This window comes from Malurus melanocephalus, unplaced genomic scaffold, assembly GCF_030028575.1.
Source record: "Malurus melanocephalus ecotype Western Australia unplaced genomic scaffold, MMel_1.1 scaffold_32, whole genome shotgun sequence".
Classification (NCBI taxonomy): domain Eukaryota; kingdom Metazoa; phylum Chordata; class Aves; order Passeriformes; family Maluridae; genus Malurus; species Malurus melanocephalus.
In genome coordinates this window covers 1,382,470-1,407,871 of record NW_026623264.1, presented here as the reverse complement: position 1 = coordinate 1,407,871, position 25,402 = coordinate 1,382,470, and the positions used below count along the sequence as shown (strand labels likewise).

General features: G+C 38.6%; 1 protein-coding gene across 3 annotated transcripts in view; it reads left to right on the top strand.

Annotated features, from left to right (window-relative positions):
- NCOA2 (nuclear receptor coactivator 2) overlaps positions 1–25,402 on the top strand; it is a 175,266-nt gene that overhangs the window by 78,465 nt on the left and 71,399 nt on the right. For 2 of the 3 annotated variants that reach the window (XM_057363919.1, XM_057363920.1), the window contains exon 3: positions 24,552–24,653. In XM_057363919.1, coding sequence (XP_057219902.1) covers positions 24,571–24,653 — 83 coding nt within the window. In that variant the 5' untranslated portion in view covers positions 24,552–24,570. Of the gene's footprint in view, positions 1–9,618; positions 9,717–24,551; positions 24,654–25,402 lie in introns of all 3 variants that reach the window. The other variant, XM_057363921.1, reaches the window with a different exon arrangement.

Sequence of the window (25,402 nt, the reverse complement as noted above, 5' to 3'; positions counted from 1 at the left end):
TTTTTTTTTTTTTTTAAACTGCACTTTAGTAGACAGGAGCTGTAGTCTTGTATTACCAAGTTTTCTAAAGTTGAGGTATTTTAATTGACCCTGTTACTTAATTCCCAACACATCATTCATTGCTTCCACTGGGGGCTYTCCACTGCTGCTCCTCTCAAAAAGTGTTCTCACAGGTGCCCCATAGAGCCAGCTGTAATATGCATATATATTKTACAGTCAGTGTATTCAGAATTTGATTAAATCCAAAGTCTCCAGGCAGCAGGTAATTTCGGAAATTGCATCTTTCTTGACTGATAGGGACATAGACTTGCYTTTCTTTATTGGTTTCTTGACATTGTAAAATCTGTTTTACTGTAGAGATCTTTTCCTCTTGATCTGGAAGGGTTTACATTTCTGGATGGTCGTCACTGTATGTTGCACCGCCTCCCACATAAAATTTAAAAAATGGAAAACTTTGGTTTTTCTTTTCCAAAAGCCTTTCAAGGAAAAAAAAAAAAACCTTCAGCAACCCCCTGATACCTTACTTTCAACTGTAGAACAAAGCTTCATTTAGTATTAATTCATGGCCTTAGTTCTCTGAAATTACATTGTATCCACTCTTGTCAAGCTTTTTTTTTTTTTTTTCTGGGAGCAAAGTGATTGTCCCTGAACCTTGGCTCTGCTGAGTTAAGATAAAAGTATTTGCAAAAATATGAGTGGCTATCAGGGTGTCTGTGTAGCTATTCCAAAACAATACACAAATCCCACAACTGCCATAGCGTCAGGGAATAGTTCTGGTGGRAAGTGAAACTATTCGATTCACTTATAGATTCTAAACTTATCGATTATCCTGTCCCAACTCCAACTCATGGACTGAGATACCTTCCACTAGAGCAGTTGCTCAAACCCCCATCCAACCTGTCCTTGGACACTTCCCGTGATRGGACATCCACAACCTCTCAGAGCAGCCTGTTCCAGCATCTTGCCACTCTCATAGTGAAGAGCTTCTTGCCAATATCTGATCTGAACTTAACCCTCTTTCAGGTTAAAGCCATTCCTTGTCRTCCTGTCACTGCACGCCCTTGTACAGTGTCCCTCCTGTAAGTCGTCTTTAGATACTGGCAGGTTCTGTAGGCTTCCTGGAGACTTCTCCAGACTGAACAACTCCAATTCTCCTAGCCTTTCTTTACAGGAGAGGTGCTTCAGCCCTCTGATCATCTTTGTGGCCCTCCTCTGGACTCACTCCATCAGGTCCAAATCCTTCCTGTATTGGTGGCAGCAGAGCTGGATGCAGCACTCCAGGGGAGGTCACTCGAGAGCAGAGTAGAAGGGGAAAATCATCTCCCTTGACCTCCTGGTCACATGTGCAGAAAAGGGAAAATCAGCCTTCCTGTGTCCAGGACCCTGCATGGGTTTGTCATTCAAAATTGGCACTGCAGTGTCATCTGTAAATCAGTTGATACAAATGCAAATCACAGAACAAAGTCACAAGATGGTCTTGAAATATTGCTCAGCAAGTAAGGCTTGAGTTGCCTTTGGACTAGAGTACTGGCCATATGCTTGGAGTTTGAGGTGGCCCTCTTGGGGCATCCTGCTTCTAAGATGGAGGTGTGGTTTGGAAACACAGCACATGTGTTCTCTCACAGTTTCTTTGACTGTCTGTTGGGTTGTGATTGAATTTATGACTTTTGAAAGCAAAAAATTACTTTACGTCCAGATTATTTAAAATCACCTCTGTCTTTGCCATGCAGCTGTTAAAACTGCTAGCAAAATGTTCTCTTTGAGTCCTTTTTGTCTTGGTATATTACACGGCCTGCCTATTTTCTCTTTAGTTTTGGGGAAGAAATTGAACAGCAGAAAGGAGAGTTAATTTAAACTCATCTGATTTCTTCTCAAAAAGATATTTSCTTCACTCAAGACAAATGGCTTAAAGAATATTATTTATTATTACATTATTAAAGCTTAGAAAATGTGGGTTCTTAAGAACCTGGGACAGGCAATTTGTAAAAATCTAAATTACTSGTAAGTCTCTCATTAAAGGTTATTTGCTAATAATTTTAAGAAATAGTCATGTGAACTGTCAAGTACTGCTTTTTCAAGACRAGTCACGACAGCCATGTGTTTGAAAGATTAAGATGGGTATCTCTTTGCCAAAAGGAAAGCAATGAAATAGCTATGTATTCTTCCAAACATGACTTTTCTCCTCATCTAACTGACCTTGTATCTTCTTGTGCTTCAGCACAACATTCTCAAGTGCAGTCTTTAACAAAATGAAATGTACTGCTCATATTGTTGATATTTTCTTTAAAGTAATATTTCAGAGATTGCTTTTCTGGAAAATGTGAAGTGTGTAAACATGGTRTGGGTCACTAATTTTACATTGAGGGAAGACCTGTCAGCCCTGCTATTTGCAGTTGATAGCAGTTGTAATGTGTCTGCCATCTATTTTCAAAGATTGTGTTTGACTTTTTCATATTGATGTACAATATGACATAAATAAATGTATGTAGGAGTCCTGAGGATGTGACAGGATTTGCTATATGTTCTAAATATTTCAGATCAAAATGACTGAGTGGTGTTCTGCTTTTGAGCTTTTYCTTTCAGTCTTGCATACAAACCTATTGTGCAGTTGATTTTAGGGRAAACCTAGTACAAAGTAAAGTTGTAAAGAGGTTTCTGTTTTGGAATTCAGTGTGATGAACTTTTTAAGAGTTAGCAGTAGGCCCAAGTTCTGACATGTTTCCTCTTATCATAGGCTTAAATATTCAGTGCTAACCACACTGGGGGTTATTTGAGATTGTGTGGCATTTCTGCTCAGAATTAGATCTCTGTAAGAATTGTCTTGTTTCAACTGCAAATATTTGCTTGCATATCTAAATTTTCTTTCTTTAAAAATTGTTTCTTAAATGAAGTGAATATTGTCTTACATGCTTTAGCRGTGTCATTTGTTATTACTGCTACTTGTAGCAAATGTGCACTTTTGTCTGATAAGYGAGCAAGTCTGGTTTCTGTTGAACACATAATTGTGTTCAACATGTCAAATATTTCTTAATACACTACATTCAGTGACTGCAGTTGAATTATCACAAAGGTTGGGGTTTTTTTTTCCTCTTTCATCTCCCAATTTGAAATTTCTGAATTTACACAATACTTAAAGTTAAATGCCAATTTTGTCACATCTACCTCATTATAAAAAAAAAAAAAGCACAGACCAATTGTCCTGAAGTTGATATTTATTTCATAGCACAGTGTTTAATTATTTTCTTGTAAGTCAAATTAATTCCAACTACTTCTGCTTTTGCTTTTACTTTTTCTCTGATTTGATAGGCTGCASTCTCTGGCTGTTGGKTTTTTCATCAAGTAGTGAGCCCTTGTGGTTCTCAGGAGTATTTGTGCTTGGGCTCAGTTAAGTTTCCTGCTTCTGTCTAATAATGATAGAAATTACCACTTGGAAACTCTAATAGAATACCTAACTTTCTTCAGTTTCTCTTCTGTAMCTCATCTCATCCACTGATATTTTGGATGTTTAGTAATACGAAAATTTGGAGCATGACCCTGTTTTASTGTGTGGTTCAGGCAGAGGTCAGTCCTCAATGTTTGCTGTTCATCATCACCGTTCACCACTCRGTGTCACTGAGCGCTGCTTCAGGTGCTTGTAAGATTTGATGAGAGTGGGTGATGCAATGTTATATTAGCTTGTTATTTATTTTCATATTTGTACAGAGCAGCTGTCCCTGTGTTCCAGTTTCTCCCATGTGACAGTAGTTGTAATCAGTAGCATCTCCGTTCTTCAGTGAGGACTCTTGGAAGGATGTGAAAGTCCAGAATTTCAGGATCTGCAAGATAAGTTTCTGTGTTTCCTCCTTGATTCTTATGGGAACTGGCTTTTCAAATGCAAGGCAATTAGCACTAGCAGTTAGGGGACTGCTGAACATTAACATGAGATTTTTATTACTTCCTGGGAAATCTCCTTCTCTTAGGAAGGAGATCTAGGTGCAGAGACCTGAGTATTCATCACCAGGTATGGCAGGATAATTTGTGGTATCCTGAACTAAAAGATAGAGGTCCCACTTGCATTAAACACAACAGCAGCTTTCTGTTTCAAGGGAAACACAATGTATCAAATCTTGCTGARTTCACACACTGTTGCTCTTAGAGCCAGCTGGAGTTTTACACTGTTCTGCCCTGCCTGGTTATSAGAAACCTTGAAATGTCACCAAATTATTTAATCTTTAATTCTCTACATTGATTGAGTCAAATGATGCCTTTTAGAAATACTTTATTATAAATAAGACTACATAAAAGAAAACCTACCTTATCCTTGGGTTAATTTGTATGGTTTTGTTATGCTATTAATAATAAACATTTTCTTGTCTGACTTTTACCTAGCCAGTTTAAACTTCTGTCTAATTCAAATCTTAGCCATTGAATCTTGCCAGCAGCCAGTCCGCAGATTTTGGGAACCTTTTAGTATTAGAAGTCCTTAGAACTTCTTCTGTTTTGAGATGAGGTTAAATAAAGAGTTTGAGCTGATTTTAAAAATATATTCACTGGAAGGCACATTCTGTAGAGCGTAAAGTAATTTCTTTTAAAAAAATCACAGCCTTTTCATAACTTAGCTACATATTGTTAAAAAGGCATGGTAGCACTAGATGTTACATTTATGTAATGTGTTGTGTTAATACAAGTTTTTTTTCTATGCTATAGTATTTCCATTCTGGTTCTGCTTTTCTCTGCTTGCTCAACTTCCTGTGCTGAGTTCCTCTCATGTGCCGTCAGCACAGATGGAAGCAACTCACGGTCTTGAACTTTTCTCTCTGTGGTTGAGGCCCATTTCCACCAGAGAGCACCTCTCTGTGTAACCCATAGAGAGCACTGGCAAGCACCCTGCTTCAGAGGCTTTGGGTAGGGGATAGTGACCTTTCTTAGTKTGCAGGAGGATAGAGAGCTGAGCCAGGAGCTGACCATTTCCAGATTGCACTGAAAGAACCCCTTTTTCTTCTCTTGKATCCCTTCTTAATTAAAGGTGAAGGGGAGCGAAGCGGTAGAGATTCTTTAAAAAAAAAAATCCTCATCAACCATTACTCAAAAATTTCAATTAACTATAGTCATCAAACTTGTCTTAAAAAAAAAGGGAACACAATTGTTGGTGGACRTGCCCATACAGAACTTAATTGCTATATATGGCACACACCTCGTTCTTGAATTCTTCAGTTAGATATTGCAGAAACTTGCACACAGAATGCTCTGAGTGGATAGCTGGGTGCATGTTTATGAAGTTTTGAGATCCTTGATGAGCTGTCTTCAAGAAGTATGGACTATTTGTACTACAAAGAGAAGTCAACAATAATATCTAAAAGGTTGAGAGAGGAGGGAGTGTCTTTTCATTGCCCTCATATGAACAGAAATCAAAAGGTTCTTAGCAAYGTAGGTGTATGTACTGCTAATACRGAGACTGACTGTGMGCAGTGCCTGATGCTATAAATTCTKGTGGAAGYWTATTTGATGTGATTCCTGTACCCCTCAAGAGGAGATGCCAAGGKCAGAAAAATTAGATTTTTCTACAGTATCCCATTTATTTTTCCTCAGCTGGTAAAGGGGAAATCTTAGTTTTCAAGTAATGGTGAATTAGGAGTTTCCAAACTGATAAAATGTTGATGTCATTGACATCTAAGGAAACACGTTTTCAGTTTTGATTTGAAAACCYGGTGTTTTTGATGGTGTTCAGATAGAGGAGTTTAATAAAAAGCACCAAATATTTGAAAACTGTATGTTTGTTTCTGCATTTATTGAAATGGGACATGTGTAAATCACTGTACTGTCATTGTTCTTGATCTGAGCAGTAGTGTCCGTATTGTGCACTTAGCAATCAGTCCTAATTGTTTCTGGTTGTTCTCTGTGCTGCTGCAGTGCCCTTCCAGTCTTTCTCACAAGGAGTACTTAGTGCTGCCTAGTCAGCTTTCCTAAAAGTCAGTAGCCTCTTGCCTTGAAYAAAGCCTAGTGAATCAGTTTTGCAATCTTTCAAACACAGTTTGACTTGTCTTGCTATTTTGCTGTGCAAATGAGGGCTGTTACTATGGCTGTCAATTTGGGTACCCTTTGGGTACTCCAGACTGAGAGGATTGAAGGGATTATGAGGGTGGAATTGGATCCTCCTGGCTATGCTATATAGAGTGAGAGAAAGGACTGAAAAATTATGTTTTGGAATTAAGAAGACTGAAAAGTTGTTTTGAGATGGCTTTACCAGTCCTTGCCTCAGGTGTGGGTGTGTTAGAAGGGCAAACAACACCAGACTGTTGCGGTATGTCCTGTCTGTATCTGATTCATTCTTTCTTAAGAAAAAGTAAAGGAAGAAAAAGAAAAACTTAAGACCACTGTGAAATGCATACAATGAAAACTGTGTTCTGTTTATCAGTTTCAATTATTAGGTCATGCTAGAATATAAGTTCTGAATGTGTTATGAAGGTGCAGCTTCCCTGTATCTACTGCAGAGACACCTGAGGCTGGGCAAAGAAAATGAAGTATTAATGAAATACAGTTCTTAAAGAAAAYTTAGGTGAACTTCTTCTATTGTGTCAGGTCTGTGTCTCATCCTAACATGAAAAGATTTCTAATGGCAGAATTAGTTTTGAAGGTCACTTGCTCACCCTTAAATTAAGTGATTCCTGTGAAACTATTTAAAATGTACCAACAACTCYGTCATTCATTGGAAGCAGATATTCGCTGTCTGATAAAGCCAAAGAGTCTTTCCTTCTCTGCTGTTGCATGTTCCCTTATTTCCATTCAGAGCAGTGTTTTCTGTCAGTAATATTTTTTCACTCATTTGTTTTTTCCCTTTTTGTCTAAAATCAGTCTGTACCCTGCAATGGGATGTTCCCTCTTCTCCATAAGCTTTATCTGCATACTGTTCTTCACTGAGCAATCTTTTTAACAACATGTGTATAATTTCACTCCTTCTTCAGCCTTCAACTCCTGTTTTATTGCTACAACGACTCTTTCTGTTACCTCCTTTTTATTTACACATAACTCTTCCCTTAACACTGTGATTATTGTGTTTGTGCTCACCATATTATTTTGACTTTAAATTTCCCATTTTATGATTTCTGTAAACATTAGCAATGTAGTTCTAGCTATGGTATCTGACTGGGATGTTCTCATTTTTTGTTTTTCTTAGATTTGTACTTCACAAGTGAGGTGTTTTCTGTGTGTGCATTCTTCTGAAAGCTCATTTTCCTTCTGGTGATTGTGTGTTAATATACTTTCTTGAATATCAGAGATGCTGTCCATAATCTTCAGGTTTTGTCCCATTTGTACTATTTCCCAATTTAACCAGCATGCTTGATGCATCTTCTTTAGCTAAGGAATGCATGTGGAAAATACAGGTGAGATGAAAGAAAGCAAAACAGTTCTGGTTCTGTTGAACTAAAAGTTGTATGTTGCTCCAAATAATGTTCATTTTGCTTACCCTGTGCCGTGTAGTGCTTTGACATGGAAGGACATACTGAGAAAGAACTGGGAAAAAAACCCCTCTGTTTACTGTGACTGTGTTTTTCTGCTGAATATAGTCTCCTTATGGAACCACAATGTTTCTTACTGGACTGAGGATCTTTTTCACAGATTCCCTCTGTAGCTTGGAAAAGGGAAGAGTAGAAAATAGGATTCATGCTGCTGCAGAARGCACCTCGTTCCCATTTCCTTTTCAGCTCCTCTGCTGCAGAAAGGTTGGGCCTCAGCTTTGATCATAGCATTGGTGCAGGTTTCCCCAGAGCCTTGGGCAGGGGTGCTTTCCTGAGTAGGACTGTCCTTAGGGAGGGGGGTAAACAGAAAGGGTGATAGGGCAGCACTGGCAGAGATGGTATGTGCAGGATAGCCACTATTTCTTCACAATTGCCATTTTATTCTCCTGTAAGAACAAGTTGAACACTGTTTTCCAGTTTCTGGAGAAACCATRAGTTTGTGATGAGTATTGTCTTTAAGGAGAATGAAATGATGTAATGGGAAAAGATGGAAATAGAAGGAATCAAAGAATATGCTGAGTTGGAAGGACTCACAAGGACTGTCAAGTCCAGCTCCTGGCCCTGCATAGCACCATTCCCAGGAGTCACACCATGTGCCTTGAAAGTATTGTCCAAAAACTTCTTGAACTCTGTCAGGCTTGATGCTGTGATTATTTCCTTGAGGAGCCTGTGTCCACCCTTGGRGTGAGGAACTTCTTTCTGGTATCTACCCTAAAGCAAAAGGAGATAATCCTGTTTCTTGATCATACTRGAAATAAGCAGGTACAAAGCTGCAGAAGTTGTTCTGCGGGCTTGACAATTATTTTACAGTGCTTCACCCACAGCTTTCTTAAATGGTTTAAAAATACCAACAATGAAATGTCTGGGTAAGGCTGTGCTGGTCTGTGCCCAGCTCACTGCCCAGTGCTGTCAGAGGTGGACAGAGCAGGCAGGAATAAATTTGGTGTCTTTATGCTGTGTGTCAAGGTAAAATGGGGAAAGGACATGCCAGTGCAGAGGAGGAAAGCCTTGTTCTTTCAGACTGTGAACTRCTTTAGTGAAGGCACTGTGCTTGTATGTGTACTTTGCCTTTTACAAGCAGGAAAACTTCTGAATGACCTGCCTGGGGGTTGGCATTCAGGAGGAAACTCRGAAGCTAAAGCATAGGTAGGTTTCCACACTGGACAGCATATTTTAAAAATGCTAAAGATATTTGTCATGGTACTGAGTTCAAGGAAGATAAACGATGGCACTTGAGGAAAAAAAGAAAAGAAGCTCTGATATTGGAGTTTGTAGTGTGTATCATTTGTTATTTGTGCTTTTTTGCATTTGCAGGAGAGTTGGGTGCTGGGAGAGAGTTGAACCATGGGTTGTTGCTGAGAGAAGAGTATTTATTGCAGCAGAACTAAAATTACAAGCAAAAAATGAAAGTACTCTAGGGGGGAAGGAATAATTCTAGCATGCCAGATACTCAGTATTAAGCATACTTAATATTCAGTTTAGTCTCATATGACATGTTTATGACCAGTGTATGTGCCTCAACAAAGGCACTGCCTAAAATGTATTTGCTAATTACTTTTGGTGCAAGGAGTAGAGAGAGCTCATATATTCCTCTTCCCCATCGACAGCACAATTTGCTTTTCGATAGGGTRAGATACAAAATTATTTCAGGCATGCCAGGTTTGGGTTTCTCCAGGAGTCGTACACTTAAAATCAGCAGAAGGGAGGGAGGGGAGTTACTCTGTTATCATCGAGCTCTGCTAATGTAGCCCGGGTGCCACGTGACTGCAGAAAAGGCTATTATCTCAATGAAAAGGAAACTGCTTTTTAGAGCAGCAACAGAACAGAAGCAGGAGGAATTTTCGAGTACTCCACCATGCTGGATTGTCAAAGGGGGATCTCTCTGATCAGCAGTTAGGGAAGGATTAGCGTGGCCAGTTTGTCAGCTGTCATTAGAAGCAGATGACAGAGATGATAAGCTGCTGTGTGCGCACGTCCTCACTCAGCATGTGCTTTGGTTTACATCAAGACATAACACTGCTCTGGGATAATGGAGAGCTGATATTTTTAAGGCTGTAAATTTACTGGTAATTGTCTCCTTTTTTTATTTTTTCCTTTTTCCCCTCCCGCTTTTAATAAAAAGCCAATGTGATGGATGGGGGATTTATCTACATCTTGATCTGAAGACGCTGAAAAACTAATAAGGTCTGCCTTCATCTGCAAAGGCTGCAAGACAACAAGGTGTGTTTCTGAAGTGCTGTGACTTCATTGTTAGTGCTTTCTCTTTGCACGTATGTGTGCTCCTGTGTGTGCATCAAAGGTGCCTGGATGTTGGGGGTGCRGGGGGGTGAGGGGGTGTTGGTTTGGGGGAGTGGGAGGAACAGCTGATTAATGTTTGAGAAAGAGAGTTTAAAGATAATGTTTCTAAATKACAATTGCAAAGAAATAATGTAAAATTGAGTCTGCAGTTTCTGTTGCCCCCTCCCCCCTCATTTTAATGGCTACAGGTGTACTTGTGGTTGCCTGTGACAGTTTTATGGGTTTATGAGGCTAAATATATCTTAGTGCACAGGAAATATTTTTGTAAGCAAGTTTTCAGGCATCCAGAATAATACACAAATGTATCTATATTTTCTCACTGTCAAGAGGAGGTGGAGCCTGAGTGTCTTTTCATTGCAGTAATTACTATTCAATATTCAGTAATTTATATGCACATGAAAAAGTACAGAGTATGTCAGAGTGAGGCATTTTTGCAATAAAGCTTTCTCTTTCTGAGCAAGAGCTTGAGTAGACAAAACACAGTGAAACACTGGTAGTTGTTATATAACTTTCTCTATTCTCTAATCTTAATAGTTTTCTTTACAAGTACATGATCCTGTAAACAGAATGACATTCAGTTAATCTTCAGACCTCGTATTTATCTCATGGTTATGCATGATGATGTCATTAAATATCTTGGCAGTATTTACCTTTCTTTTAACCTTGGGAGGACAACATTTAATATTGCAGATTAATTAACTAATAATATCCCCCTCAAAAAGGTTATTGGGAGTTACTTGTAGTAAAGTCAAGACAGTGTGCTGTCTCCTGTGCTTGGGAAGTTAYTGCAGGCTTGTTGACTTTATTTTCCTGTCGCACACAGCATTAAGCCCGGCATTTCTCTTTAAATTACAGCAGTAATATTAATCCTGGGCCACAAAGAAAGAAGATAAAATTAAGTATTTGGATTTGTATRGGGGTGCTGGTTGTCGTTTCTTTAGAAATTTGCCTCCTAAGTTAAGGGCAGGGTTGAGAAAATACATTTAATCAGTCATTACTGCAGTGCACTGGCAGTTTGCTAAAAGTGTGTTTTCCCAGATTCATATTGAAATAGTGGTGGTGGCTATCATGCTTAGAATCAGTTTAATAATTAACTAAATACATACAGGAAATGCCTTAGTTTATTTTATTTAGGACTTTGAAAAACTCATGCTACTTTGAGATAGGAGGGAGAAAGGAAAATATTATTGTTTTTTAAATTAATGTAGTTTGTGTTTGAAGAGACTTTATTTCATACTGTGAGGGCAGAGCCAGAAACGTAAACAAGTTTGTGCTATTTATTTGCTTGTTCTCTTTTGTCTCAGTTTGATTATTTTAATTGCAGCATAGTAACATTTTGGTACAGAGACCTGGGGCAGGCGGTGCCGTTGAGTAGAGGCTTGAGAGCCTGTCACGTTCTCGGCACCGAATGCCGAAGCCACAAGAACAATGAAACTTCCTCTCTGCTTCTTGTGTTTTCTTCCTTTATTTCATTACAGAAGATCTAACAAGATAGTGGGGGCCCGAGTAGTGCTTACTGATATGTTGGCACCTATGTTTTGTAGGAAAATAAATTTTTGCTGCTTGTACAGTCATTTTGATTTCCCTGATGCCTTTTAGGAAGTATTAAGGGGAGGAAATTTGAACAAAATCAACCTTTTGTRTAGACTGTATTCTTCAGGTGGCTCTGTGTTCTCACAAAACTCAAGTTGTATTTCCTTTCACAAGCAGTATCTTACAGAATTGTTTTATCTAGAGTATATACAGCTATCTCTGACCAGAGTAATTTTGTTTGCCCACTTTTCAAAATTATGAATTATGTATGCTTCTGTAGTCAACAGGGTTACACTGATAATATTCAAAAGGTGTTGCTCTCTTTCCCCCTCCCGTTTTGTTGCCATCTCTGTAAGGGAAGTTTCTAGTGCAAGGAAGGAGGGAACATATGACTGCATTGCAAAATATACCATATTGTAAGGAAAAAAGCTTTCTTGAAAAGTGTGAAGTAGAGGTGTACTTTGAAATGTTTATTTTCACTTCAGAGTTTTTAGAATGATTTTTAATAATAAATGTCATTAGGACATTTGTATAGTGACATTTTATTTACTTATTTATTTAGACTAGTCATAACAAAGAATGAGGAAAGGTGTGAAAACAACCTTGATTCTCAGAATCTACTGTATTACGTGGAATGTTTGTTTGCACATTGTTTTATCATAGCCCCACAATTGTAATAAGAAAGCTGAATTAAGGACTGAGGACTGGATCTACAAGGCAAGCTGTTAGAGCTGAGTAAATGAGAAGGGTGTTTGTAAGTTGATAATCACCGTACTTGTGAGGAAATCCCGATGGAGTCACATTACTGCCTGTRTTCCTCCTTAGCTTCTCTTGCTGCTTACGTTCATCCATGGCAGGCCTAGAAGGATGCCTGAATTGCAGTAGAAATTATTATTAGCAGGTAAAGCTTTGGTCTCTGGAGGTGAGGTGTAGGATGTGGAAGCTGCCTGWGTCTTTATGGAGTGGGCTGCTCTCWGTGCCCAGGAGTGATCCTTGAACCCTGCATGGTTTCCCTGATAGCTGAAGGTAAGGCCTTGGCAAGGGCTGCCTGGTCTGTGAGGGTACAGAGCATAAGGAGCAGTGCAGCAGTTGGATAAAAACTGCASATGAAGAATCAAYGCMAAAATTTATGATAAATGCRTTTRATTTGYGGTGTGTGTTGTACCTGAATCTCCYCTTTGCTGTTTCCATTTYRTTTTCTCCTATGCATGCTGTCCCTAAACAAACTTCATCAGGATGCTGCACTGCTGTGATTTTCCATTCCTGATAGCATAGGGTGTTGTGATTGAGCAACACAAGATTCTCATGAAGAAACTTCTGTTAGAACTGCATGGAATAAAATTATTTTTGGTCCTTTTCCTGAAATTTTTCCAGGTGCTCAGTCCAAGTAGTTATAAATGTGTGTTATTTTTTACTTTGAGGCAGTGTGTTACAGGACTTCTGGTCAACTCCTTCTATGAATGTAGTGGGTGTTCCTCTCTTTAGTAATTATATTCCATTACAATCCAAAATTAAAAATACTTGAAATAGACATTGATTCTTTCTTAGCATTTGTGATTCTGCTTTACCATAAACTGTTTCATTATTAACAATAATTCCAGTTTATTTTTACAAAGAGAATAAAATGGCTCATAATTAGCATTCAGGTTTAATAGCAGAGTAACCTTGTCTTCTTTGGGTTTCAGGATACAAGCTTTTTCAGGTCCATGGAGTGTTTTATAACCTACAAAAGAGAGAAATAACAGTTTGACATCTTCTTTTAGTAGACTAGGAGGAAAATCGAAGCTTCAGTGAAGTCAGTGATAAAATTCTGATTTATTTCAGTTGAGTCATAGCATCCCCATAGAACTGTTCAATTTTTTTACAGTGTCATTTCTGCTTTGGGGAGCTTATAGAGAGCTGTTGTAAAGCTTATAGGGTGTTGCCTGTAAGCATTGTGGAGGCCAAARGTATATATGGATTTAAGATGGAATTAGGCACCACTGAAGATAGGTTCAGAGGAGGAGGAGGCACAGCAACACTGCAGTTAAGCTTGTGCCACTGATTGTCAGAGACAGAGAGGAAATATGGGGGGCAGGATCATTCTACAGCTGCCCTGTACCTTTTTCCAAGATATCTGCTATTAGCTTCCATGGCAAACTAGTCACTAACTAAATGTTTCTCTTGTTTGACTCATACAGCCATTTCTATGAATGTTTTATCTGGTCATATTTGTCTGTATTCATATATGTGTGTGTGTGAATGTACACATACAGACACAACTACAAAGCTGGTGTTYGTCGGATTTTATTTCTTGGCAGTTGACTTAGTAAAGCAACAACATTTTTATGAGTTTAATGCTTTTAAATGCTTTAAAATGACAAACTTCCCTATTTTTCTATTATTACTGGTTTCTGTATTTTACCAAAGCAAATAAAACAAAGACCAACATGAAGTTATTAGTAACTGTTATTCATGTTCACAGATCAGTTTCTAAACTCATAGGTGTATTAAAAACATGRAGTTAATCATACTTTGTAAGTGTTRGCAAGACACTCGTGTGGCATCATTTGGTAGCTTTAATTTTTGTGCTTAGGAGAAATGTACATAGTTAGCACTTGCAATAGCTTTGCCAGTAGTTTAACAGATATCTGTTTTAAGTACAAAATGGTAATTCTGCATGTTGGGAGGTGATACAAGTGTAATCTTTCATGCATGTAGACTCAAGAAGCATGTATTAAATTATTTGCTCTTCCAGCTTTAATGAAAAAAAAACCTTTTCTACTTCCCAACTCTTACACTGCTGCTCCAGTATAAATGGATGATACTGGCACGCATACCAGTATCAGCAGGAAGCACCTGCTGAGGAAATCTACCTGTTCATCAAATACTGGATGGGAATAGAAGCCAAACTCCATCTGGTCTCTCCCAATACATCCGGAACCACATCCTTGCCACTAGGCACCCTCAGGGACTAGGGTCTGGGCTGAGGAGGATGCTRAGTTTTCCAGGTCAGACACTATAAATGCATTTCAGAGGCAGAGAGGATGGTAAACCTTACTGGGCACTGTACTGAAAAGGATGATTTGAGTTTGCAATTTAATGAAGTGTGCAGCATTCTGAACATCTTGGGGGCACAGAGGACATCAAAGTGAAGTCCAATTCACCTGATAGCCAGCTGTTAAAATTACTATGACTGTGGCCGTTTGTGGAGCTGAGTATGTTTAACTTGAATATAGGTATGTTTGACTTCAGACGATGGTTAACTTGCAACCTGCAGGAAAAAACCAGCTTGAATTCTTGCTTCTTACTTTGAAAGTTTATTATATACTGTTAAATGCAATGCATGCTTATGAAAGCATCTCAATGTTATAGAAGGGAGTGCGGACTATGTATCTTGTGTGTACATGTGTGTACATGTGTATTCATTCACCACGATAACAATATCAAAATGTGTAGAAGTATTATAGATAATGTTTAGGTATGCTTTCTACAGCTGAGAGTTTTAATCCAGTGCTTGGATTCAAAAGAATGGCCTAAAATTTCAAAATGCCTCCTAGTAATAGGTTGTTGGGTAGAAAAGAAAAATAAACCCTCTTGGTGCTGCAGGTATGTGAAAATTGAAAACATGAGTATAATTTTTGATGAAGCAACATATTATATGTATATGAAGACACATAGGTTTGGACTTTCTGAAGTGCAGCAAAAGTTTCAGTAAGATTAGGTGTTTTCAGTAACAGTATCTACTCTGAGACTGAAGAATCGTTATTTTGATGRCCAGGTTAGGGATATGAAAGATGGCACGCAACGTAAGTATTTCTTAATGAAGCGCCAGTCGAGCCTGGGTTGCAGATCATTTACAATTACACCTGAGTGTGCAGATATGCTAAGTTGGTCCTAGTGACCAGGAGGAGTTACTTCTCTCCAGCTCTGTGAAGTSATCGAAATCAGTCTGATTGATAAGTGATGGAACTCAAATTCAAGTACAATAGGTTTAATATCTCTGTGTGTAGATCCTATAACTCTACTGTGTACACCTGATGTGGAAGCATGCTATGTTTCTCTCTGGCTTACCCTCTGCTTTTTGCTTTTTACCAATACAGAACCACATTTCTTGAGCTTTTTATCAATGGAATATATTTTATCTAGTATAAACAGACTGGTATTTGACAGGCAGTTAAATGGAGTGAAATCCTAGTGTAGGCAAGCCCACATTACAAAGATTTGTAAATGCCTTTATTTATGTGATTGATCATATTTTTCTCRTTGGTAAGATAGGCATCTTGAAAATCCCACCAAACTGTGTAAGCTTTCTGGTGTTGTAAGTAATGTATACATTTGTGTCAGTTGTATTTATGAGATTAGAAAATGTGTCTGGATTTCTGTTTTTCCACAGTGCCTTACATTTGTGAGAGTTATTCCATTCTTGCCCTCTCTCAAGTCTGATTTTTCCCCTTGCCCTTTGGTGGTTTCTGGGGAGGAAAGTTGGTRTGGGAATTTAAGTGGACAGATAACAGTTTTGAAACTGAGATTGGCAGAAAAGATTCAGTAGGAGTTGAAGTATACTTAACTCACTGTTCCAGAGGTATCATATACTGGTAGTGAAAGTTGTTTAAATACAAAGTTTCCTATACTATTATCCTTTTCTGTGTTGTTAGATTTGCTTCATTTGTTAGCTGTGGTATTCGCAAAGTTTTATTTTAAATCACAGTAGATATGAAATACTAGGCTTCAAAATCAGTCTTATAAGCTGTTAATAATTGTGAACTGTGAGAGAAAAGTCTAGATTAAATAAGCACATTTGTGGGAATTTGGACTCCTTTTCAGTGAAAATGCTTGCAGGCTTAATATTTTTTGCAGCCATAGTTTTGTACTTATTAAATGCATCATAGAAGGCTAAATGGATTTAGAATAAGTTTTGTTTTGTTTTTTCAACTTAGCTACCTACCTAATAAAAACAAAAGAATGTGTTAAAAAAAAGGTACTTTCTTCTTCTGATATTTGTTTGCTGTTGTTTTATTAGAGCTTGGTTTTGCTATTCCTGGGGATATTAGAGGTGCTGACGTAGCCTAATCCATAAGCAGCTGAGTGAGTGGCTCTGTTAAGAGCCTTAGCCTATGGGAATACAGAAGGTAGGAGCCATCCTACAGTGCTGGGGTCAGTCTGGAGGGGTTTTGGCAAAGTCTCAAGCAGAACTGAGGGTTTCTTAAACCTGTGGGTTTGAGTAGTTGAGAAAAACCTCTTTTGCCTTCAAGATGTAGGTGGATTTTACAGAAAGTCATATTAAATCCCAGTCTGTAACAGTGAACATTAATGTTAGCCATTTATTTGATTGTTACAGCATGTGTTAAAGAGCTGCTGCTGCCCATTTGCAGCCTAATGTGTTTATTAGACAGTCTTCCCAGTGGCATCTTGAAGTGTCTGTCAGGTAAAAAATTCATGAGCATTATTGGCTTTCAGGCTGCAAATGGAATATGTCGTCTTCTTTCTGTCTAATACACCACTCTAAAGCCATTACACAGGAGTAAGGGAAAAGAYTGAGGAAGGAGCCTTCAGCTTAAAAATGTGAGTAGTAGGTGTTGGAGTCAGTTTTCAGTTCTTTAATACATGGGGTTAATGGCATTTGCAAGTAAATTATGTTTCTTTTGTTAGTTCTAGTTTGTGTAGTTGAATAATAAARTAGAGTTTAGTAAATACTGCCATAAAACTTTTTTAATGTCACCTGTAATAGGCCATCTTTAAAATAGAAAGAACTGAAAAGATAGAAAAAGCTACAGGTACAGGTCAGATTTTAGTACAAATCCTCTGAAGGTGACTAGAGTATTTCAGCTTCCTGCTATCACCATCCTTGCAGAAACTCTGTTTTTGCTTTATACTGTGTGACTGTTATAGGGTGGCAAAGGTTTTAGAGTTTCATCTGTGATGAAAGTAGTTGTGCTGTTTTGAGAAAAAAGCATATCCTTAAATAAACTAGTTTTAATTTTTAATATGAGATTAGCATCACTGACCAAGGTATTGGACATGTTGTTTCTTTTGGCAGATTGGCATTGTTTCRTTTGGGGTTCTAGGTCCTTAGTGGTGAAGAACTGGTACACATAAGTTGGTTGTAGAACATGTGGCTTACTTACATCAGGGATTCAGGAGGATGGTTTAATTTATCTCTTCTGTCACRTTTCTTACTGGATCTCTTACTTAAAACTAATTTTACCAGATGACACCGGCTTTTTTTATTACCCATTGCCTTGATTTTCAGCTCTTGGTTTCKTATTCATTTCCAAACCCTTATTCACATCTCTCTGGATTTGTCGAGATACCTGTGCCGGGCGAGTTTGCCTGCAAAAGGGCTGAGCTTCTCCAAGTGCAGTGCGTGGGGCRGATGGGTTCAGCTCCCCACTGGGGCTCTGACAGGTGCTGCAATGGATTGTGCTGGCAATTCCAGCAGCCCTTCCTCCTGAGCTGCTGGGGCTGACCACTGCAAGSTTGGCCTTAGGCTCCAGTGGCCCCCTCTCTGATCTGGTATCTTATCCTGCTTCTGACAGCCATTTCCTTTSGAGGCCTGGGAAAGTGGCTAGCAAGCATTGCCTTCCTCGAAAGGGTTGAAGATTGCAGTGTGCATCAATACTAAATATTTTCCAATTCTGAAATGGAGCCAGTGAAAAAAGAGTTCATAAGCAGGAAAAAATGTGAAGAATCAGAATTTGCATGTGACTTCCAACTTTCCTCTGGCTTCTACCAGAATTAATGTCACACAGAGTACATTTGTAATTTTGAAACTGAGATAGCTTTCTAGTCATGGCAACTTCAYAGGAAAAAAGGATGAACTATAATGGCTGTATGTTTGAGTAAACAATTAACCACAGAATTGTAAGCTGTTTTTTTCAAATTTGCTGTTAGAGAAATTTTTTTGYCAGTACTGACTTGGAGTATTTTTGGTCAGTAAACAGTATTTTTTCTGTTTGTTACACCATAAAACACTGACTTTAGTTAAAGACTTTGGTATGTATCAGTTGTACATGCTCTAGTTGAATGTGTTGTTGGGTTGGAGGGGTGATAGCACGATATTTCTACTTGATAGTCCGTGATATGTACTTTACCTTTTGTTTGCTACTTTTCAGGTTGAAATAGCAGCTTTGAAGGTGTAATCCTCATTTATTCTTTAACTGCATTTGTTAGGCTTATAATAAATCTGACAGTTTAACAGGCCTTGTTTGGAAGATGGCCTGCTCTGATAAGAGATAAAATGCACATTATCTTCTTCTGCATTGACTCTGGATGATTAACTGAAYTGACTGATGGTGAGGATCAGTGTTGGAAGGCTTACTCTGCATGCCATGTTCCTTCGTGACATTTGAGGAGGTGGAGAGATGTAAAAGTTCACACAAGTGATTTGTGCTAGATATTTTCCTGTCTCCCTCTTCATGGGGCCTCTGTTTTTCTTTCCCATTTGAAAGATGGATGTTTACTATTACTTTATAATTAGGTTAAGTCTCTCTGTGTACTCCAGCTTTAGCGGTTGCTGGTGGAGGATGTAAAGGAGGATGTGCCGTCACGACAAGAGCAGAGACTATTGTTTTATTACTGATAACAGCAAAAACAAAACCAAAAAAAGAAAAAAAGAACCCGAAAAGAAAGAAGGAAAAAAAATTCAAAAGCACATTTGAATGTGCAAAAAAATTCAAGCACATTTCAGGCTCTGTTGTTCCAGTCTCCCAACATCTGGTAGAAACTGGTTAGATGTCAATGAATGTAATTATTAATATGTACCTTCCTAAAGTTTTTTAATTTATTTCTTTGGTGTTTGTGATTTACATTTAACAAATGGAATAATTAGCCATTGTTTTTTTACAAGTATTTTGGATGCTTTGGCAATGGGTGGTAATGGAATGGGGTGAGATGGCAAATGCACTTCTGGTCTTAAATATAAATAGGAAAAGAGTATTAAGTTACCTGAGATGTCCTGTTGGTATGGGTCATCAGTTGGAGAGTAAAATTAGTTCTTTAGATATTTTTAGTAATAATAATTCTGATTCTCTAATTATCTCCTTCCTTGTAGGAAAATGCTACAGTGAGAGTATTTATTTTTCCATTGTTCTATTGCTCATCTATACCCAGTGGAATTGAAGCTTGAGTAGCCTCTTAGTCAGCATTAGAGGTTCAGCTCTTAGTTATTGTTGTAGTTTTGGTGTTTGATGGGATAGGACACTTGAAAAAAGCCATAATACATGTTAAGTAGAAAAATCTGGTATGACCACTGAAGGCAAAATACCAATTCCACAGTGGGATGTTTGTATTTTGGAGTGCAGTACAGCTCTCAAACAACTTATACAATGAAAAAAGGGAGTGCCTGGTCTTGCATGACAATTCATTCTGCAAGACATGCATTCAAATTTAACTTTGTAAGAGAGCTTCTTTTAAAATAGCTTATTTAGTTCAGTGTCTGACATAGCATGATGCTATGKTTTTTTCATTATCAAGTATGTTTTTATCTCTCTCCTCAAAGCCATGACTACTGCTGGTTTTGTTTTTACTAATTCCCAATTTAGCTAATCCTTTTTCTATACCTTCCTAAACAACCCTTACCAACATTTTCTTGATTTTTGTGTCAGAACACATGTGGTAGAGCTGATACTACATTTCCACTACTTCTGAAGCATTGAATGGACAAACTGTTTAATTTCTTTATCTTTCTTTGTGAAAAGTCCTGAAGAGATGTATCAAAAGATCAGAGTAGCATGATGAATGCTGCTTTCTAATCTAAGGTAGTTCCCTTAAGGGGAAGGTTACTGGAGTAGAACTTTGGGTCTCTGACTTGTCCTTTTACTTACAGTGTCTTTAGTTTTTAATTGTCCTGTCTTCTGGAAAAAATCTGGCTTCAAATGTGGGATTTTGATTGTCTGATCTGAGAAGTTATATCAGTGGTTCAGGGACCTAGGAATATCTAGAACAGCTTTAAAATTTCCTAAGTTATCTTGTTAAAATACGGAATGATACAGTTATGAGTATGTGTGTAGTATAAAACTTCTGGTAATAATTAATAACYAAGATGTGTTGATATAGATAAATTAATATGTATGGAGGAAGTTAAGGCAGAAACCAAAACGTGCTACATGCAATTCAGTTACTTCTGCTGAACGGATGTTTATTTCTGTGTCTAAAATCCATCTATCAATTCAAGGAAAATTCATGACATTTTCTGTTTCTCACTTGGAAATTTCCTAGAGGCCTGCTCCTTGGTACTATATGTGCCCAGAAGTACTTTCTTCTGAAAAATGTGGGTTCAGTTTCTTGCTTCTGCCATGTTAAATTTGTAGAGGTACCTAAACCCTTTAGAGATCTTGATCTCGTAATCTGCATTGGTCTTGATTGTGAACTGCTCATGGAAAAATATATGAGACAGCTGCTTTCTTTTTAAAAGGCATGAGGAAGCTGGGAGAGTGCTCACCTCTTTGGCTCCTTAGAGCCATTGCTGAGAAATGGGACATGGAGCTTTGCTATCCTCCTCAGCCCCAAGGGAGTTAAACCTCWGTCCTTGGGTCTTAAGACAGTGTTTGTGCTACTTACTGTGTGAGTTTAGTGGGAGAGACCACAGCCCTAAGGACTCCTACTGCCCTGCAAGAGTTAATCAGCCTTGCCCTCCTTGCTTCATAAACATCCAGTTTCAGCAGGCAGATAGCCAGGAGGCTGTCCTGCATGGTGGGAAATGCAGGCCTGGGAGCTCTCTCTGAAGAGGAAGCTCTATTTCCATTGCCTGGATTCTGGCTGTTTTAGTTGGTAGACAGTATTGCAGAAGAATCTACCCTCACCACCTAAAGTTGATTCCTCCTCATTTCTCTTAACTTGGGCATGGATWTTAGTTTCTGAATTCCAAAAGGATACCAGAACTTTTAACTCTCCCAGTCACCTCCTAAATCCCTAGGGAGAGAGGATTTGGGGGCACAGTTTATTTTAGTCCTGTGTRCTAGGTACAGATGAGTGACTTTCATTTTAGCCTTTGATATTTTTTAGATTGCTTCAATGTTACCTATCTCGCTTTCTGCTTTCCAAGACACCTGACTCTGGATTTTACRTTCTGGTCTGGAGCACAGTCACCTACAACAAAAAAAGGTGTCTGTATAGATCTTTGCAGTATAGAACATGGTGTTTAATAAGACATAAGTAGAACAGAAAGCAAACATGGTAGTAGGTGGTAGATTTCCAGAAATAAATGATGATGAGTGAAAAAGAAATGGGTAACAGATTCTAATAATAAACTGATAATGCTGCTGAGGAAAAGATGTAATAGCCTGTAAGTGCAAACAAAATAAAATAAATACATACACTATTTAGAACTATTTACTATGTTTAATAAGGAGAGAAGGAGTTGTGTGACACCACTTTTGTTCCTTTTAGTACRGAAGGATGAAGTTTAGAGTTTATGGTGGGAGATGAGTTCTAATGTGTCCTCCAAAGGCACATACCGTGGACCTTGTGGGATTGCTACAGCATCAGAGTGAGTGCAAGAAGAATCGGTTTATGCATTGGTGGAACTTTAGTTCCAGCAAAAGTAAAAACCTCCCTTTGGAGTAGGTCTGACAGAGTAGGTGGGAAAGCTGTCAGTAACAGTTTATGTATGCTTTCTTGGGCAGGCAGGGGAGTTGAACGGTGGTGCCCACCCTAAATGCTTACCTTCCTACTACTTGGGAGGGAAGGGGAGTGAGAAGATGACAATTGAAGGTTTGACAGGTTTTTGTGAATTCTTGTGCTTGCTTTTCTCAAGAAAAATAGTTAGCTGATTTATATATCTCTAGTAGTACTTGGAAARGATAAGAAATGAAGGGATTCCCCAGCCTGATTGTTCTTCTGAACTTCAGGTCACCATCTGACTCTGGATCAGAGATCAGATCTTGGGAATGTACAGCTTTTATCATGCTGATGATTTTTTCTCACSTTGGTCAGTGAAAAATTTAGTCATTGAAACAGAGCCGCAAGGACAAGCTGACAAAGGCAGCTTCTCTTTAAATACTGTCAGTTTCCTTAGTAGTSTCTTGCTCTTCCTTGGAGCTCTTGTGATACTTGTGAAACTGCATCTTTTCAAGAAAGTGCTTAATCCACTAATCCAGGAGTGTATATTTCTACTCCTATACTTGGAAAAATTCGGGTGTGTATGTCTGCTGGGGCTAGGAATCAGTGAAGATGGACAGTTGTTAAGGAGCAGCCGGTGTCACAGACCACACTGGAGACTGCAGTAGATGTTTCATGCTCTGCAGTGCAGTTGGTGTTGATGTGGCTCTGCGAGTGCCCTGGTGAGGTCACTGRGAGTTCTGCAGCAAGAACAGAATGATGGAGGCTGTGATGGGACATCTGCCCTTGAAGAGCTGTGTCTGCTCTGCCACAGAACCACAGCCTTTGCGCTCTGCTTACAGTGGGTTCTCAGAATGATAGCAGTGTGTAGGTGCATGTAGATACACATGTGCATGTATAGACTCAGTGGGAAAAAAGACAATCAGATATTTTCAAATTCAGTTTGATACCATTCATGTCAAAGACCAAATCAAGCTATATGTTACAGGCATGATACATCTTTTTCATGGAACTTGACGGGTATCTAGAAAAAGGAAAATGATTCCGCTCTCTGCTCAGAGTGGTTTAAAAAACACTGACATCTGATCAGTTGGTCAGAGCATGGTGTTATTAACACCTAAGTTGTGGGTTTGATTCCTATGTGGACCATTCATTTAAGAGTTGGACTTAATGATCCTTGTGGGTCCCTTCCAACTGAGAATATTTTGTGATTCTGTGAAAAAAAAATACTTTCAGGAAGAAGAAACTTTTTATTTTTTACTTTTAATTGAGGGAAATGTTAGGTCGTGGCCAGTTCTGAATCTGAGATGGCTGCAACTCTTCATTTGCTTGCTCAGTTTTCAGTGAGTAGCCTTTCTTAGTGTTAACTGCTTGGACCTTAGTCTTTGGGCTGATCCTGCCAATATCTGCAATATCTTCACTCAGTTGGCTCRTTGGGAAAACTGAGATTTCCAGTGTGAACATCTGATTGCCAACACACAGTCTGGCTGCTAGGTTTTTAAAATGGCAAAAAGAAAAAGGCAAAGGGACTTTAGCCCCCCCAGCAGTTCCCTCATTAGGTTCGGTGCATGGCTGACTAGGGAGGGAAGGGAACTGGTGTGACAGAAGTGAAGGACTTGAAGGAGGTGGTGAACTCCCTTGTTTTGGTACCTGATTTCCACTTAATGCCAAGGTGAAGTGGTCATGCAATTACAGGCTCCAGCTCTTATTTTAGGATGGTATGAATCATCTCCTGGGTACACACACCTCCTTCATGGCCCTCATGTTTATTTTTCTGCTAATCCCAAACAATACAGGAGCTCTCTGAAATGTCTAGCAACATCTCTCAGCCATCACCATCACCAAACTGGCAGCAACTAGGCAKATGGTGAGCTGGAGCTGCCCTGTCTTGCATGAATTTTTGATCATKTACATCATCTCCCCATGTCCTTTGTAATGGTGATTTCTGCCTCCAGAATATTGATACTTGAGGAATATGTGATCTGGGGCAGGTGAGTTTCATGTGCTTCTACAGGGCGTGGGGAAACCAACAGTCAGAAGCAGAGCAGGATTTCCACAGGCTGTTTATTGCACAAATTATAAACTTATGTTGTTTTGCTACATTAGCTTGAGAAGTTATTCTCCTTATGAGGTAGATTATATGTAGAAAATATTTATCGGTTCCTCAGTGGTCTCTAGTGCTGAGAGATGTTCTGTTTCTACAATTTTGTATGTGTGTTTCTGCAGACATTATCCTCTGATTTTTAACTAAAGCCACATGGGCTATCTTTTCATGTAGCTGGGACACATTTTATTTCRTGTATTTCAGTTCTGTTGTGTTTTTCTTGTTGTATGGCACTATGGCTTTTCCTTTGTCTTTCTTCATTCAAATTTGCAGATTTCCCATGAAAATTCAGCAACTCAGGCACAAAAATACTTATCTGTTCTTACATAACTGGTTACAAGCAAAGAGATGATAATGCTTTACTTGCCCACCGCAAATTTTGTTCTGAAGGAGTTTTGTGTAGCATTTTGTGGGGWCATAAACACAGTGTTTTTATTGGTGCCTTTCAAACAAACTCTGTTTCAAATGATAGATTTGTCAAGTAAAATCTGAGTTGAGCATGGAATGAGAAACTTGAAAATATGAATAGAGAACTCAAGACTTTTCCACCATAATGTTTTCTTGCACTTTCTTCCTTTTAGTTGCTGATATGTGTTCAAGATGAGTGGGATAGGAGAAAATACCTCTGACCCATCCAGAGCAGAGTCAAGAAAGCGCAAGGATCCGGATCAGGTTGGACCCAGGTTAGACCACTTACTTCTGGAAATATGGACAGATAATGAGCTCAAAAAATGTTACATGTGCATCTGTTTTTCAGTTAGAAGAYGACAAACAACATTTTTGCAAAGAGAAGTCAGTGCCAAACTACTTTACCGCAGTAATTCTGTGTTTTTGAGGGTTTAGGATGGGGATGAGGACTATTCTCTTTTATTATTATTTGTTTGTTTATTTTGAATCCAGTGTTGTGCCAAAATGCAGAATTCTGGTCCCAGTTTAGGAGAGRTGTAAAAATCTCTTTTGGCTATTCTGGCAGTCTTTGATCATTCATTTTGGCAATCTGATATTTCTTACCACCTCTGTTGTACATTATAATCTAGGTCTCAAAAATATTTTCCAGCTTTACAGCAATTGTATTACCAACACAAATACATTTTAAAGCAYAACCACTCATTCATCATCTTTTCTTAAGACTGTCATAAATTCACAAGGAGGTGGGGAGTATGGATTGTTCGGTTCAACTATTTAAGCTGTTTTATTTTCTCATACACACTTACCATATAATACTCTTTTGATTCTCAATGCCATATAGGAGGGATATTTGTAAATATTCAAATCCCACCCCACCCCTCCAAAATAATGGTGTGTTTTTAATTTCTAATCCCAAGCCTCTTTTGAAACAAAAGCATGACTACTGGGGGCAAAAAAAAGTAACATATTTTCTAATGCTCCTTTCCTTGTTCCAGAGAAAACCTTTCTGCTTGAGAAACTTGTA